Source organism: Eleutherodactylus coqui, chromosome 11, assembly GCF_035609145.1.
Source record: "Eleutherodactylus coqui strain aEleCoq1 chromosome 11, aEleCoq1.hap1, whole genome shotgun sequence".
Lineage (NCBI taxonomy): Eukaryota > Metazoa > Chordata > Amphibia > Anura > Eleutherodactylidae > Eleutherodactylus > Eleutherodactylus coqui.
Genome location: NC_089847.1, coordinates 25,988,855 through 26,002,731, shown reverse-complemented (window position 1 = coordinate 26,002,731; position 13,877 = coordinate 25,988,855). Strand labels below are relative to the sequence as shown.

Genomic DNA, 13,877 nt, shown 5'->3' with positions numbered 1-13,877 from the left:
GCAGCGTTTTCTGGACCATGGGAGGTTTTAATAAATGCTGATCAGAGTCTTCTTTAGAGCATCTCACACCCTCCTAAGTATAAATTATTTGCTTCTAGCGCTCTGCTATGAGACTCAAAATTTTGGAGCTACAATATCTGATACAACCTATGGAAATGGCAGACCATGTTTCTAGTAGACAGAAGACATGTTTTTCTAATCTCATTAAGCATTTTAAAGCGTACCTAATTTTTTAGAATAAGCCACTGCGTGTGTACATGAGAAATAATACTATTTTTGGTCATTATATGACTTTTATCCTGCGTTTAACACACTTTTTGCACTCTGCAGGCTGCATATATAATTTTCAGTTCTCTCTGAGCTAGCTGGAAGAGCCTGCTGCTATGATGTCTTCTATACAATGCAAATGGAGAAAAACTGTAGATTCTGCTCCCTGTCTGTAACACACAGACATATCATTTTGGGAGGACACTCAAGAACTACTGTATAGGTTATGTTGAGAACTTCTGGGCAGTGGAGATGTGATTAAATAGCAGTAAATAACTTACCATTAGTTCTACCAGCCCATCTGTGTATGAGTCTCTGCTTCTCTCCCTGCCACAAACATTAAAGGGGTTGTCCCGCGAAAGCAAGTGGGGTTCAGCACTTCTGTATGGCCATATTAATGCACTTTGTAATGTACATCGTGCATTAATTATGAGCTATACAGAAGTTATTCACTTACCTGTTCCGTTGCTAGCGTCCTCGTCTCCATGGAGCCGTCTAATTTCAGCGTCTAATCGCCCGATTAGACGCGCTTGCGCAGTCCGGTCTTCTCCCTTCTGAATGGGGCCGCTCGTGCCGGAGAGCTGCTCCTCGTAGCTCCGCCCCATCACGTGTGCCGATTCCAGCCAATCAGGAGGCTGGAATCAGCAATGGAACGCACAGAGCCCACGGTGCACCATGGGAGAAGACCTGCGGTCCACCGTGGGTGAAGATCCCGGCAGCCATCTTTGCAAGGTAAGTAAGAAGTCACCGGAGCGCGGGGATTCGGGTAAGTAAAAAAAAAAACCGGATAGTAAACCCATGCATCGGGTTTGTCTCGCGCCGAACGGGGGGGCTATTGAAAAAAAAAAAAACGTTTCGGCGCGGGACAACCCCTTTAATATACAATTTGTGTAGTTCAGTCACTCCAGTAGAAATGAAATGAGTGACCATGCTACATAAACTGCAGAAGCGAATACTATAACGGCACAATGAGTGTTATATGGGAGAAAGCAGTATCTCCAGTACAACTGCCCTGTGTCTGTGCAAGTCATAGTGGTATTACACCAAAGTCCATAGAAGTCTAAATTTCCAAGACACCAGATATCTTCTAAAACATTGTTTTTAGGCTTGGTGAAAATAAAAACTACAACAGACAACATTTTGGTCTTGAAAATGTGACAAAAGTTTTTTTGGAGGTCAAAACTAGAGATGAGCGAGCACGCTCGGATAAGGCAGTTACTCAAGCGAGCATCGCTCTTCTCGAGTAACTGCATACTTGTCTGAGCAGATTCGGGGGGCGGCGGGGAGCAGGGGAAGAAGTGAGAGAGATCTCTCTCTCCCCCCCGCTAGCCCACACCGCCCCCTGCTCACCCCCCCCCCCCCCCCGAATCTGCTCGGACGAGTATGCAGTTACTCGAGAAGTGCGATGCTCGCTCGAGTAGCTGCATTATCCGAGCGTGCTCGCTCAGCTCTAGTCAAAACATTTGTTGTTTAGTGCTATGAATTAGTTGAAAAGCCTTGTCTAGTGTGGTAGGTACTGAAAACGGGACAGAAGGAAACAAAAGAAAGTAGGAAATGTGACACTTGAAGTTTGGCGACAGCCGTTTGACACAAGCAGTCCAATGTGCAGCACCCTGTACCTTAAATTTCTGACAGCACCAGCTTGAGGACTAGTCTTCTCAGCGTCCCCTGACAGCTCCCTGCGTGGCGGGGGGAGATCATTATGCAAGTTCTCCATCACATGGTTTGGTATCGTTGGAGCGACTGCATCCCTGGAAGTAATGTCATTTCTGGAAGAGTCTGGCCTGCTGCACTCGTCTCTCCTTTGTAAGTCTACGCAAGTCTCTTGAGCTATAAAGCTGTCACTGCAAGTTTTACCGAGCCGACCTGATCTTGATGTAGCGGATTTCTGTACTTCAGCCGTGTCTAAAAATATCTGCCGTCTTCTGTTTAACTAGATAATAAAATAAACTTAATGTAAGTTATGGCGAATGAAAAGAATTGACTGTACAGTACCAAGCAGGTCCTCCATTAGCAACTGGAAGGCCCCCTGTCCCACCAGGGCATTCTGCAGAAGATAAAGTATGTGTTGAATTATACTTTCTGTGCTTTACATATACCTGTGTCTTGATGATGGTTGAGTGTGTAGTGTACAGAAGTTCATGTATGAAAGTTTCTGGAAGGTGCTGGATGATCTATGTAGTCTCGTGCTTGTGTGTATGGTCAGTACATTTTATGTTGCATGAATATGAAGTGTATTGCCTATCTGCAGCACTGAATGGGTTACTGTCTGGGTCATGTCTGGAAATGTATCTTTTGTAAGTAATGTGACCATGTTTCATATATATGTGTTTGCAAGCTAGATGAGGGCTTTTTTTGTCTTTTGCCTGAGTTTGGAGTGGAGTGTGACAAGAGAGCTTGCTGAGGAGTGCTGGCCACATGTAGGTACCTTCAACCTGCATGTGGTGAAGATGGAGGAAGCAGAGAGGTGGCCTAGTAGTTTCCCCTAGGACCCCTACCCTTAAAGAGTGCCTGAAGAGTGGAGTCCGCCGTGCAGAGTTCAAGTCTGTCTAAATAAGTGAGTGACTGATAGAGTGTTTGTGTTTTCCTACAGAGTATATTTTTCCAGAAGCGGTGCTGCACAGATAACTTGGACTGTGGCCCCCCGTATTATCCTGTGTCTGCCTCCCTGTCCTCCTCGCTAATCCTACCTGCACTGGTGTGTTTATTTCAACTGCTTCCATCCACTGTACTGTAATTTATGCAAGTTGTTCCATTATTGTTCTAGTTGCCAACCGCTCCCGGCAATTGTGCTTTTTTCACTACTACCCGTGTGTGGACTTTATTACATCTTCAGTTTCTTTGCAGAGGTAGGAACAGTGGCGTCACCCGTGACACCTGCAAAGCCAAGTAAGCTGCTAACCCCATTTAATAGCCTGCCCTCGGACCTGGAACTTGTTCTCCGGTTACCCTCAGGGTGGGAGACGATAGTGCCACCATGACAAGGCCCTACTCTAATCCCAGCCATCTCCTAGGCCAAGGCCTGCTCCTCAGACGTTGCAAGTGGATTGACTTCTGGCAAGACTGACGCTGTAATGGTGTAGCTTAGGGGCTGTTCATGTTTTAGCTATTGGTCAAAATGTGATTGCTCCCAGCAAGAGAAACCAAGTAATCTTGTATATATGATACCTTTTAATGGTTAACAAAAATACATGATGTTATAGCGATCATGTATTGTTGTTAGCTATTAAAAGGTATCTTATCTACAAGATTACTTGGTTTCTCTTGCTGGAAACAATCACATTATGCTCTACTGGCTGATGTGGTCCTCATAATACCACAGAATGGGGATACGGCTTGTATTATACTTATCGATTCCCATATTGTCCTATTCAATGGGAGAAGGTGGGATGGATAGAGGGCCTATTGCAACACTCTAAATGTGAAGCTGGCCCTTTACATTACCACTTTAAAATCTAATAGAAAGTATTGTTGGAATAGCCATGCAGGAACAGAGAGACAACAATAGTTAGTCATATGACACGTTAACAAAAAATTTCACTGTAATGAAAAACACGCAGCACCATGTGCGACTTACAGAATCCGGAGTCCGACCAGGACCACCACTGTGTCATATAAAGAAAGAGGGGTGGGTGCTGTGTCCCCCAATGACGAGACGAGAAAGAGATTTTACGGTGAGTAAAAAATCCTCTTTTCTCGCTCGTGTCATTGGGGTACACAGCAAAGACCGTGGGACGTCCCACAGCCGTCCCCAAGGGTGGGTACAAATAAATCATAAGCGCATGCGGTCAGTTTGCAGCCGTCTGTAAAACCTTTTGACCCAGCGAAGCGTCGGCTGACGCGAACGTATGTATTTGATAAAATTTAGAAAAAAGACAGCACCGGTCGCAACACCACCTTATCCTGGTGAAAAAACCGTAAAGGGTGGTTTTGCCGACAGCGCCGCAATCTCCGAAACCCTACGAAGGGAGGTAACCGCCACCAGGAAAGCGACCTTCCAGGACAGCAAGCGCCACAGTACTTCCGCTAATGGTTCCCCTGAGAGAGTAGATCCTTTCGTAGGGGTAATCGCCAGGGCGCGTCTGCTAACATGTCCATGAGCTCAGAGTTCCGCGTTCTTCGCGGCCAATCTGGGCTATGAGAATCATTGGTAGCCCTTCCTTCCTGATCCTCCTGAGCATCCGAGGAAAGAAAGGAATTGGTGCACCCCCAGCCCGTCATGCTGGCGACTGTAGCCAGCACCTACCACTGCAGGGGCAGGAACGACCTGCCCTGCTGGATGCGTGGCGAGTCCAACCACCACTGGAGTGACAGCTGGTGGAAACCTTATCTTCCCCTCGAGGGATCGCGCTAACCTGTCCCACCTTGAGAGTATCGCCCACTGCAAGGGGCGGGAGTGGAACAGGGCAGAAGGAATTGCCTCGAAAGACGATACCATCAGCTTCTTTAGTTCCAGAACCGGACGGACGGAGCCGTCCTTTTTTTTTGGGGGGGGGGGGGGGTGTTCTGGACCGAAAGAAGCGGTCATGCGGTTGTGAGTGGAACTCCATCGCATAGCCCCTGGACACGACCTCCTGTACCCAGGTGTCTGTGACCTGAGACGACCAGGCCTAGCTGAATTGGAGACGCCATCCCCCTCACCTTGTCCGAAACAGGTGGGGGCAGTCCCTCATGCGGGGGGCTTGCCTTCGGTACCCTTTGTGGGCAGGGGCCCCCGCCAAGAGGAGCTTGGTTTAAAGGAAGGAACCTTCCTTTGTTCCCGCTCCTGTGGACCCTCTCTCTCCACCCTATGAGGACTCATCCGGCGATAGGAATGGAAACGTCTGTGCTGCGGAGATGACCGCTTTGGACGGTTCTGTGGCAAAAGTGAGCTCTTTCTACCTGTAGCCTCTGAGATGAGCTCATCTAGCTTGGCGCCGAAAAGACGAGATCCTACAAAGGGCATACTGATTACCGACCCCTTGGAGGAAGCATCCGCATCCCACGATTTTAACCATAGGGTCCGGCGAGTCGCCACCGATGCCGCGGAGGCTCGGGCCGCCAGCCTGGCTGTATCCATAGAGGCCTCACAGAGAAACATGCCTGCTTGTTCAATCTGGCATGTAATGTCCACCAGATCCTCGGTTGACGCCCCTTCGAGGATTCCTTCCCGTAACCGCTTTGCCCAGTCAGTAACAGCCTTACTGACCGAGGACGAGGCAAACACAGGCCTAAAAGCTGACCCTGCCGCCTCAAAAACGGTCTTTGCCAAGGCCTCGACTCCTCGATCCTTGGGATCGCTGAGGGAGGAGGACTCTGCCGTGGGTAGCACGGTATGCTTAGCCAGGCACGAAATGGGTGGATCCACTAGCGGTGGGACCAACCACTTCTCCACTAAGTCCTGTGGGAAGGGGTATTTCCCGTCCAAGTAACCCATCTTGGAAAGACGCTTATTCGGTGCCTTCCACTCCTTAGATAGGACCTTGTCAAAGTCCTCATGAGGAGGAAAGGTTTTTGGAGAGCGTCTAGGCTGCCTGAAAGAAAACAATATCCCAGATGCCTGTGGTTCCTGTTCAGTGAGCTGAAAAGTGTCACGCACCGCAACCACTAAGCTCTCCACTATTGCCGAAAATTTTGGGACCTGATCCTCCTCCACGACAGAGCCTGAGGAGGATTCAGACCATTCCTCGTCCGAACCATCTTCTGCCAACAGGCGCCGTGACCTAGTACCAGAAGAGCGCAAAAGTGACGAGGAGGATGGTGACCGGGAGGGCCGCCGGGAGTCCGAAGGCCTGACCCGTTTTCGTCTACGGCCGCGCTCCTCACGCGGACTGGAGGCGTTCTGCGCTAATCTTTCCAAAATTGCGCCAGATGCCCGAGAGAGGTCAGACACATGGAGGTCAGAGGCCACGCCCCCTCCGATTCCGCCGTTGCCGCGCCCGAGCATACTGAAAGCTGTTGCCCTGAAGTACCATGCCCCCGCCCCCCCCCCCCCCCCCGCCGGCTTGCTAAGCTAAAAACTGATTAGCCTGCTGTCGGCAGGAGGGATATAGCCAGAGGGCGGAGCTAACTTTTTTGTGCTTAGTGTCGCCTCCTAGTGGCAGAAGCTATATCCCACGGTCTTTGCTGTGTACCCCAATGACACGAGCGAGAAATCTCCTTTTAACATTGACAGTACAGAAGAAAGACTTAAAAGGAGTTCAAAAATTACATTGGCTGATCTGAAGACACATCACACACGTTAGGGTACTTTTACATGGGGTACTTTCACCTGAATAATCACGATTATGGGCGACTATTGGCTTGGTTAAACACGGTACCTGGGAGGGTACTGAGTGCTAACTCAATCAGTCGTTGCTAGTCATTCTGTTTCAGCTCATTGAAATGACTGCCTGTTTGGGGTGAATGGAGGCGGGCGGCCAGAAGAGATCTCTGGCATGCTCTGTCTCTATTCACTGAATGACTATTGCTCTTGCATGAAAGTGTCTGTGTGTCCCATCTAAAACCAAACTTAGTTACCTCTATTTACCCTCATCACCCCATATAATGTATATAATAGCCAACTTATGGAGATATCCCATTAGTAGATCAGTTACTTGCGTTATAATTGTACTTGCTAACATACCGGTGATATTCTGTCTTTGGATAGTCCAGTTCCCTTGGATAAACATGGCGCTGCAATAGAAGAATTATCTAGCAATTTCGGGAAGGCAATGTGAGTTTGATGCTGTAACTGGGATCCAGCTGCTATGGGACGGTCATCTCTGTACTTTGGGTGGTTTACAAAACTTGGAAACACAGTCATGGACGTAGCGGCTTCTTTCCCATACTTAGAAGGAACAATCTCCTGCTGTTCAGGCCCCTCAAGGTTGTCTACATTCTGGAAAAAGAAGTACAACCATAAATTATGACTAGCTGTGCACCATTAACATATACTTGTGTTATATAAGTACGGGTCAATGATAAAAGTACTAGAAAAAATGACTGCAGCTAAGCTCATGATCACACTCTTTCCAATTCATTCCCAAATAGAGCCAAAAATTGAGCTTTTGGTTGCAGAATGGGGTCCTCACACGATTTAAATGGCCAACATGTAATACTACATATACCCTGTAGCGGAAATATCTGGCTGTCCACTGATCGCTGGGCTGGCTTCACACTAAAAAGGGGCTGTCAAGGTTAGACAACTTGTGCAAGTACCCTACAGTCCATCTGAGTATGACTTTGGGGAAGGCAGGGGGGAAAAAAAAATCTACATTTTTTTGAAGAGCTCTTTTACATGGGCTGATTGTCAAAATATCACATTGACTGGCCCTCGTTACTGACGTTTGCACGTCAACGATGTTCAGTAGTATGGGGGCGAATGAAGACTGATGTGGTCACTCGTCCTAATGCAGATTGCTTTCTATGGCAGCACATCTCCCTGTTTATGTAGTGCGATGTGCTGCTGACACGCAAGTACTTTTATGCCATCATGCGTGATCTGATCAGCCGATGAACAAGTGCTTGCTCGTTCATCCTTAAAGTGTAAATGTGCTGTAAACTTTTGACACGTCAATGCGACATGTCAAAAGTTTTGATCAATGGGGTCCGGGTCCGGATATCCCTGCTGATTGCTGGCATGAAGTGCTGCAGTGCTCACCGGAGCACTGTGCCCCTTCAGCTGCCATCATTGCATGTTGGCTCCTCTCCGCAGCTGAAAACAGACGCAAAAACTCCTATAAACACCTATGCGTCCATTTTCAACTGCCGAGAGGAGCCGACAAGCCACGATGGCGGCTGCAGGGGCACAGCGCTCAGGTGAGCGCTGCAGCCTCTTCATTTCAGCAATCAGTGTGGGATCTCAGCAGCAGGACCCCCCATGATCAAAACGTTTGACAAGTCTCTCTCTAGAACTTCTCGAAAGTTTTTTAAAGTGCAGTTGCACTTTAAGACAAGCGGTAAAGTAAACCAGCTTATTAACTCTTTCCAATCCAATTTGTATCCTGGTTTTCCTAGATTGCTTACTCTTTTTCTGCCGTTATAAAACGGCGCTATCTACTGTCTAAAGCCAGTACTGCATGAGGTGACACATTGGATAGGCTCTGACAGCCTATATACAGTAAGAGAACCACGTAGGACGTCTTGCAACATCGGAGCTGTACAGCCTTAAATCATAATGTCTTTAGAGGTAAGACAGTGGATTGGAGAGGGTTAAGATTCAGACTTGCTTTATATACATCATACCTCATCATGCTCTTGCTGTAGATTTTGTATCCTGTGAAATATTTCTACCGCCTTTCTCCAGTATTCATCCAAAGATTTGGTCTTTTGGTTGTTGTGACTTAACGCAAAGCAGGGATTTACATTTGGAACGTGTTCATTTAGATTCTGAGACAACATTTCGGCTGTTTATGGTATAAAAGGATTGTAAGAAAGCAATATAAATGTAAAACAACTCATGTGTGTGACACAATGATAATACAACAGTGATAATAGCAACACCAGCTGGACCCGTCTAGTTTACAGAACCGTACCACAGGAAACTGGACATACTTATGGGTCCATTCAAGTAATGACATCTCATAGATCTTCTGATCAATACTCAAACTAGGGGGGTGCAGCTGCATTAACTAAACTGTACCCCAAAAAGCAGAATATGGAGCCCAATAGACAGCATTTTATGCTATATTCCTGAGTTCCTAAGAACATATGAGGCATGTTTTATTCTGACGAGGGCCACCAGACAATACTCTGGTGGCCTAAGTTATAAAATGGCAATGGGGCAGCGAGGTTCAGCAGAAGACAACCAAACGGACTTTCAAGAGCGACATGTCAAAGGTTATGTTCAGCGGTGATCCCATTGCCAAGTCCCCCGCTGATTGCTGAAACAAGAGGGCTTTGTAATGGCCCAGCACATCTATTTTTGGCCCCCTCCATTATGCCATACATGTCATGTCTTGTGTTGGTGCGCTGTGCAAAACGTCTTGCCATTCTGTTATGTGTATTGCACAGCTGCAGAAAGTGAGAAGTTAAGGCCTAATGTCCATGGGAGGATTTTATTTGTGGGATCCGCGTGGATTTAAGCCGCGTAAATCCGCACGGATCGGCGCACAATAGACATGAATGGAGCTTTCGCAATTGATTTTAGGTCCGCGGATTTGATTTTATGGTCCTTATTTACTATCCGCGCGGATCTAAAATCACAGTATGCTCCATTCTCATTACAGATTCCGCGCGGATCTTGCTCCATCGAAGTCTATGAGGGTCGCGGATCCGCAAATACATTTAAATGCATTTGTGGATCACATGCGCGGATTTGAAGCCTGGTGGGTGGGGAAAAGGGGTTTTCTCAGAAACATCTCTGTTGGCCATTTTGTTATACAAAAATGTTCAACATGGGGAAACTCGTGGCCCTTATGGAGAACTTTCCTGCCATTTGGGACACTGGGTGCGAGGATAATGCAAAGAAGGATCACAGCTGGGAGGAGCTGGGGCACAGCTATTATGGTTCCGAATGGATCAGTGGCAGCATTACAGAGAAAGCCACCATCTGTAAGTCCCTTTTTGCATGGAGTGCATGATTGCATGTCTGAGGGTGCCTGATTGCGTGTGCAGGATTGCATGTCTGACTGGACACTTATGTGACAAAGGGAAAAAAAAAATTCTTCGTGCTTGCGCGCAGGTCTTGGAAGAGGGCAGCAAAATGACCCTTTCGAGGGCGCTCCTGCACAATGGGGTGCACCCAAAAGCGCCTTTTCTTTGACCTGAGCTCCCCGTCTTCCTCCTCCACATCAGAGAGCTCATCATCATCAAAAATATGTAATAAATCAGCCATGACAGCACAAAATTCAGATTTGCTCCAGCAAATGCCATCTTGCTGTCAGCAATGGTAAAGCAAAATGGCTTCTAGGGGTTGGCTAATGGGCTGGACATGGTTGGAAGGGGTTTGGATTCTTTTCCCATTTTTTTTTCCATTTAATTTCCACATGGATTCCGCAATTCAAATCCGCGTGGATCCGCGTACATCAGTGCGGGAAAAAAGACAGAATCCAGGACCACTCGCAATTATTGAAAAATAATTTTTAACACAATCCACAATGCACCCGCTGCTGATCTGAAACTTAGATCCGCAGCGGGTGCACTGAGGATGCACTGCGTGTCGTGGACATTAGGCCTTAGTGTTTGCAAAAGTGTGGGTGATGCCTGCAATGTATCAATTTGTCTTGTCACGTGGTATGAGTGAGAATATAAATAAGAGTGTGTGAGAGCTGGAAAGGAGTCCATTCTTCAGAGTTCTGAAAGATTCTTCTGGGTTCCTGAGAGTGCCAGCCCGATGGTGGTACCTTCAACACTCATGTGGTGAAGAATAGAGGAAGAAGAGAGGTTCCCTGAGAGTGTATGTTCCAGAGATGAGAGAGGAGTGAGCCCCAATTGAAGGGAGTGTGAGCAAGAAGCATGTGCCCCTTTCAAGGCCTAGTGCAAAGGTACTCTTTATTCATTTTTCCTACGCGGCTGTCCAGATCAAGTGGATCACCACGTAGAGGTACACCCATCCTGAAGTCTGGGTTCACCGGGTGGAGGTACTCACAAGTCTGCTTCTTTACCTGCCCTGCAAATCATTGTCATTTGTGCCTTGCATACAAGAAGTTGTTCCAGTAAGGGGACCTGAGGTACGTTACTTCTGTCTGCGGCCCCATTTATTTACCGCAGATGGTCATACCGGTGGTTAACGGAACGGTGGCGTCACCCGTGACATCTGCTATCCCTGTTCTCCAGTTTATTGGGCATCCCTATCCTAGGGGTGTCCGGAAGAGGCCCAGCACTGCTCTGGCCGAGGCTACATGTGTCCCTCCGGGAGGGAGCCACAGTGACAAGTGAGCACTCTACCTCCCAGCTCCTCAACGTTTGCCTTGTGTCTGGGGTTACCCTATCAGACGCTGCAGCTGCAGCTCTCATCCTAACACCGTGCACCTTCTATAGATCTCTACGAGTTTGTCTTCAACTGCCAAAAAGAGCTGACAGGCCGCAAAAACAGCTGTAGGGGGCGCAACGTTTCGGTGCGCTGCAGCCCCCACCCCTGTTTCAGCGATCAGCTTCACTCTGGCATGTCAATCATTCGTAACAAATTCAGTTTTTCAAAGACAACTTTCTGCTAGAATTTATGTCTTTTAGGCTAATTTCACCCAGGCGAGCAACACATGGGCCATGGATCCCACCCCCATATCGCACTTGCCATCCATGTGAAATCCCTGAGGATGCGAGGTATTTTCACTTCGGCATTGCACTTTGCTCATGTGTATGACCCCCATTCAAAAGAATGGGGCTCACATTTGTGCGTCTCTCACTGCGATTTTATTGCCTGTGTGAAGACAGCCTTAGGATGTTAACCCTTTCCAATCCAATTTGTATTCTGGTTTTTCTAGGGGGCTTACTCTTTTCTGCCATTATACAACTGCGCTATCTGCTGGCTAAAGCCAGTACTGCATGAGGTTACACGTTGGATAGGATCCAACAGCAGAGAGGCTGGCAATATACAGTAAGAGAACCCAAACAGGCGTCTTCCAACATTGGAGCTATACAGCCTTAAATCATAATGTCTTCAGACGTCAGACAGTGGATTAGAAAGGGTTAAAATAACTTGTCCATTTTGGGCAAAAGTTCTGTCCCAGGACCAGAGGGGAAGGGTTGTATATTACCTGCAGTTGTTCTTCTCTCATGACTTTCCAACCTGCCAGTTCCTGGTCTCGTTTTCAGCCTTGCAAGATGGTTGATGCAATCTTCAGACTACCTAACCCCACAGTACATCAATAGTCTTGGTCTACCAATGCACTATACCTACTCTCTGATTGGCTGGAGCTGATCATGTGATCAGCAATGGTCAATCAGAGAGCAGTACAAAGTGTGCATTCGGTAGTTAGAAAATAGCTACAGCCATCTTGGATAGTTGAAAACAGAACTCCGAACTGATCAGAGGTCCGGCAGAGAAGAACAACTGCAGGTAATTATACCCGCTTCCCTCTTCTCCATACAGTACGTGTCAAAAAAAGCTCCAGCACATACCTCAAACATATATACGGCCTTATTGACCCGGTGTAGGGCAAAATAGGGTCCTTTCTGCCCCTATCTGGGTATATGTTAGTAATATACTTTTTTTTCCCACCTGAATGGAATAGTGTATTCAACTGCGCTACTCTATACAGAGGCATCCTGCTAGAAATGTATACTGCACAATATACTTATTTAACATGAGAGCCTAAGGATGAGATATGCCACTGTACGTCCATGGAGTAGGCGAACATTGGAGAAATACATTTGGAAGTCCTCCCAATGTACACCTCTTAAATAAACTGCAAATGCAGTGTAAACAGACCCTTACATACTTGCGGTACAGAAAAAAGTATAGCGAAAAGTTTTATACCCCGCTCTGTCAGAGCCACTACTGGTATTGGGATGGGGGTGGCGTAGGCGGTAGACACAGAGCACCAATTCATACCCGCCGCTGTGCCATCCCCTACTTAAAAATCACAGACATTTTTGAAGTCTTACTAATACATCTGCAGTTCTGAAGGACGAACGTCGCTGCTTTGTGTAATTCGTCATCCTGTGACTCAGCCAGCGCTTGAATCATAAGGGGAAGTCCATTGCTTCTCAGTAGTTCATATTGATTCGCCTCTGTGGAATGAGACACTTGTTAAAAACAGATCCCATCACTGTTCTGAGCTGCTATTTGATCATTGCTCCACCGCTGGGTAAATGTTACCGTGCCTGAGCCACTAATGGGAATGTTTTCGGTAAACAGCGCAGCATGCTGATCAATAAAATATGAATGCGAAGGATAAAAACGTATCAAACTACAGTTATTTCCCACTGAGTTCCCACAATACCCTCTGATATGATTTTCAAGGCTTTGTTGCATTAACTGGTGGGAAATGTGAAATGCATAAGAAATGGCGCTGTGTATTTTCCATGTATTTATGTAAATAACTGGTATGGGTAATGACACTTTAAGGGAAACTATTCGCCGCTGGCGGAATATTATTGCAGAACACGTACCGCAGTCTTCGGTGAGGTGGCCGACAGTAAGGACAATGCTGAACTTGTCTTCTGCTTCTAGAGTTTCACACGACAGAAGGCTCATCAGACTTGATAGAACATTGCGCTTTGACAGACGATGTACTAATTTAGCTGGAAAAAAAGTCAATTAAAGGGTTAATGTTACTATAGTGCTCTGTTATTATATGGTATGTCTATCCTGTTATATTGATCACTTCCTAGCTCCCTATAGCATTAATGCGATAGCGTAATATATCACTTGAAGATCCTTGATCTGAATGCAAAAAGTGTAACATGGCTCCACATCTACCATGTGCTGTTTATATAGTACCTCCTTACGTAGCAGAGGGGCCTTTGAGCCACCAAAAGCACGATGGTCTACCCTGTTTCCCTGAAAATAAGACATACCCTGAAGATAAAACATAGCATGATTTTCCAGAATTTTTGAGGATGCAAAAAGAACTGCCGGAGCCGGAGATCAGGGATCATAGGCAGAGGCAGACATGACCGGGTAACGGGGAGGAAGGGGTTAATAGCTAGGATTTTGCTAGAAAGGTGGGGGGAGTCAAAAGGAAAGCTAGGTGGGGGTAGGGAGG

General features: G+C 47.0%; 1 protein-coding gene across 1 annotated transcript in view; it reads right to left on the bottom strand.

Moving 5' to 3' along the window:
* TERB1 (telomere repeat binding bouquet formation protein 1) overlaps positions 1-13,877 on the bottom strand; it is a 50,283-nt gene that overhangs the window by 24,997 nt on the left and 11,409 nt on the right. Inside the window, exons 9-13 of the mRNA XM_066583129.1 lie at positions 13,282-13,413; positions 12,775-12,900; positions 8,473-8,633; positions 6,872-7,126; positions 1,887-2,200 (exon numbers count right to left, since the gene is read on the bottom strand). Of these exons, the coding sequence (XP_066439226.1) occupies positions 1,887-2,200; positions 6,872-7,126; positions 8,473-8,633; positions 12,775-12,900; positions 13,282-13,413 (988 nt within the window). The remainder of the gene's footprint in view (positions 1-1,886; positions 2,201-6,871; positions 7,127-8,472; positions 8,634-12,774; positions 12,901-13,281; positions 13,414-13,877) is intronic.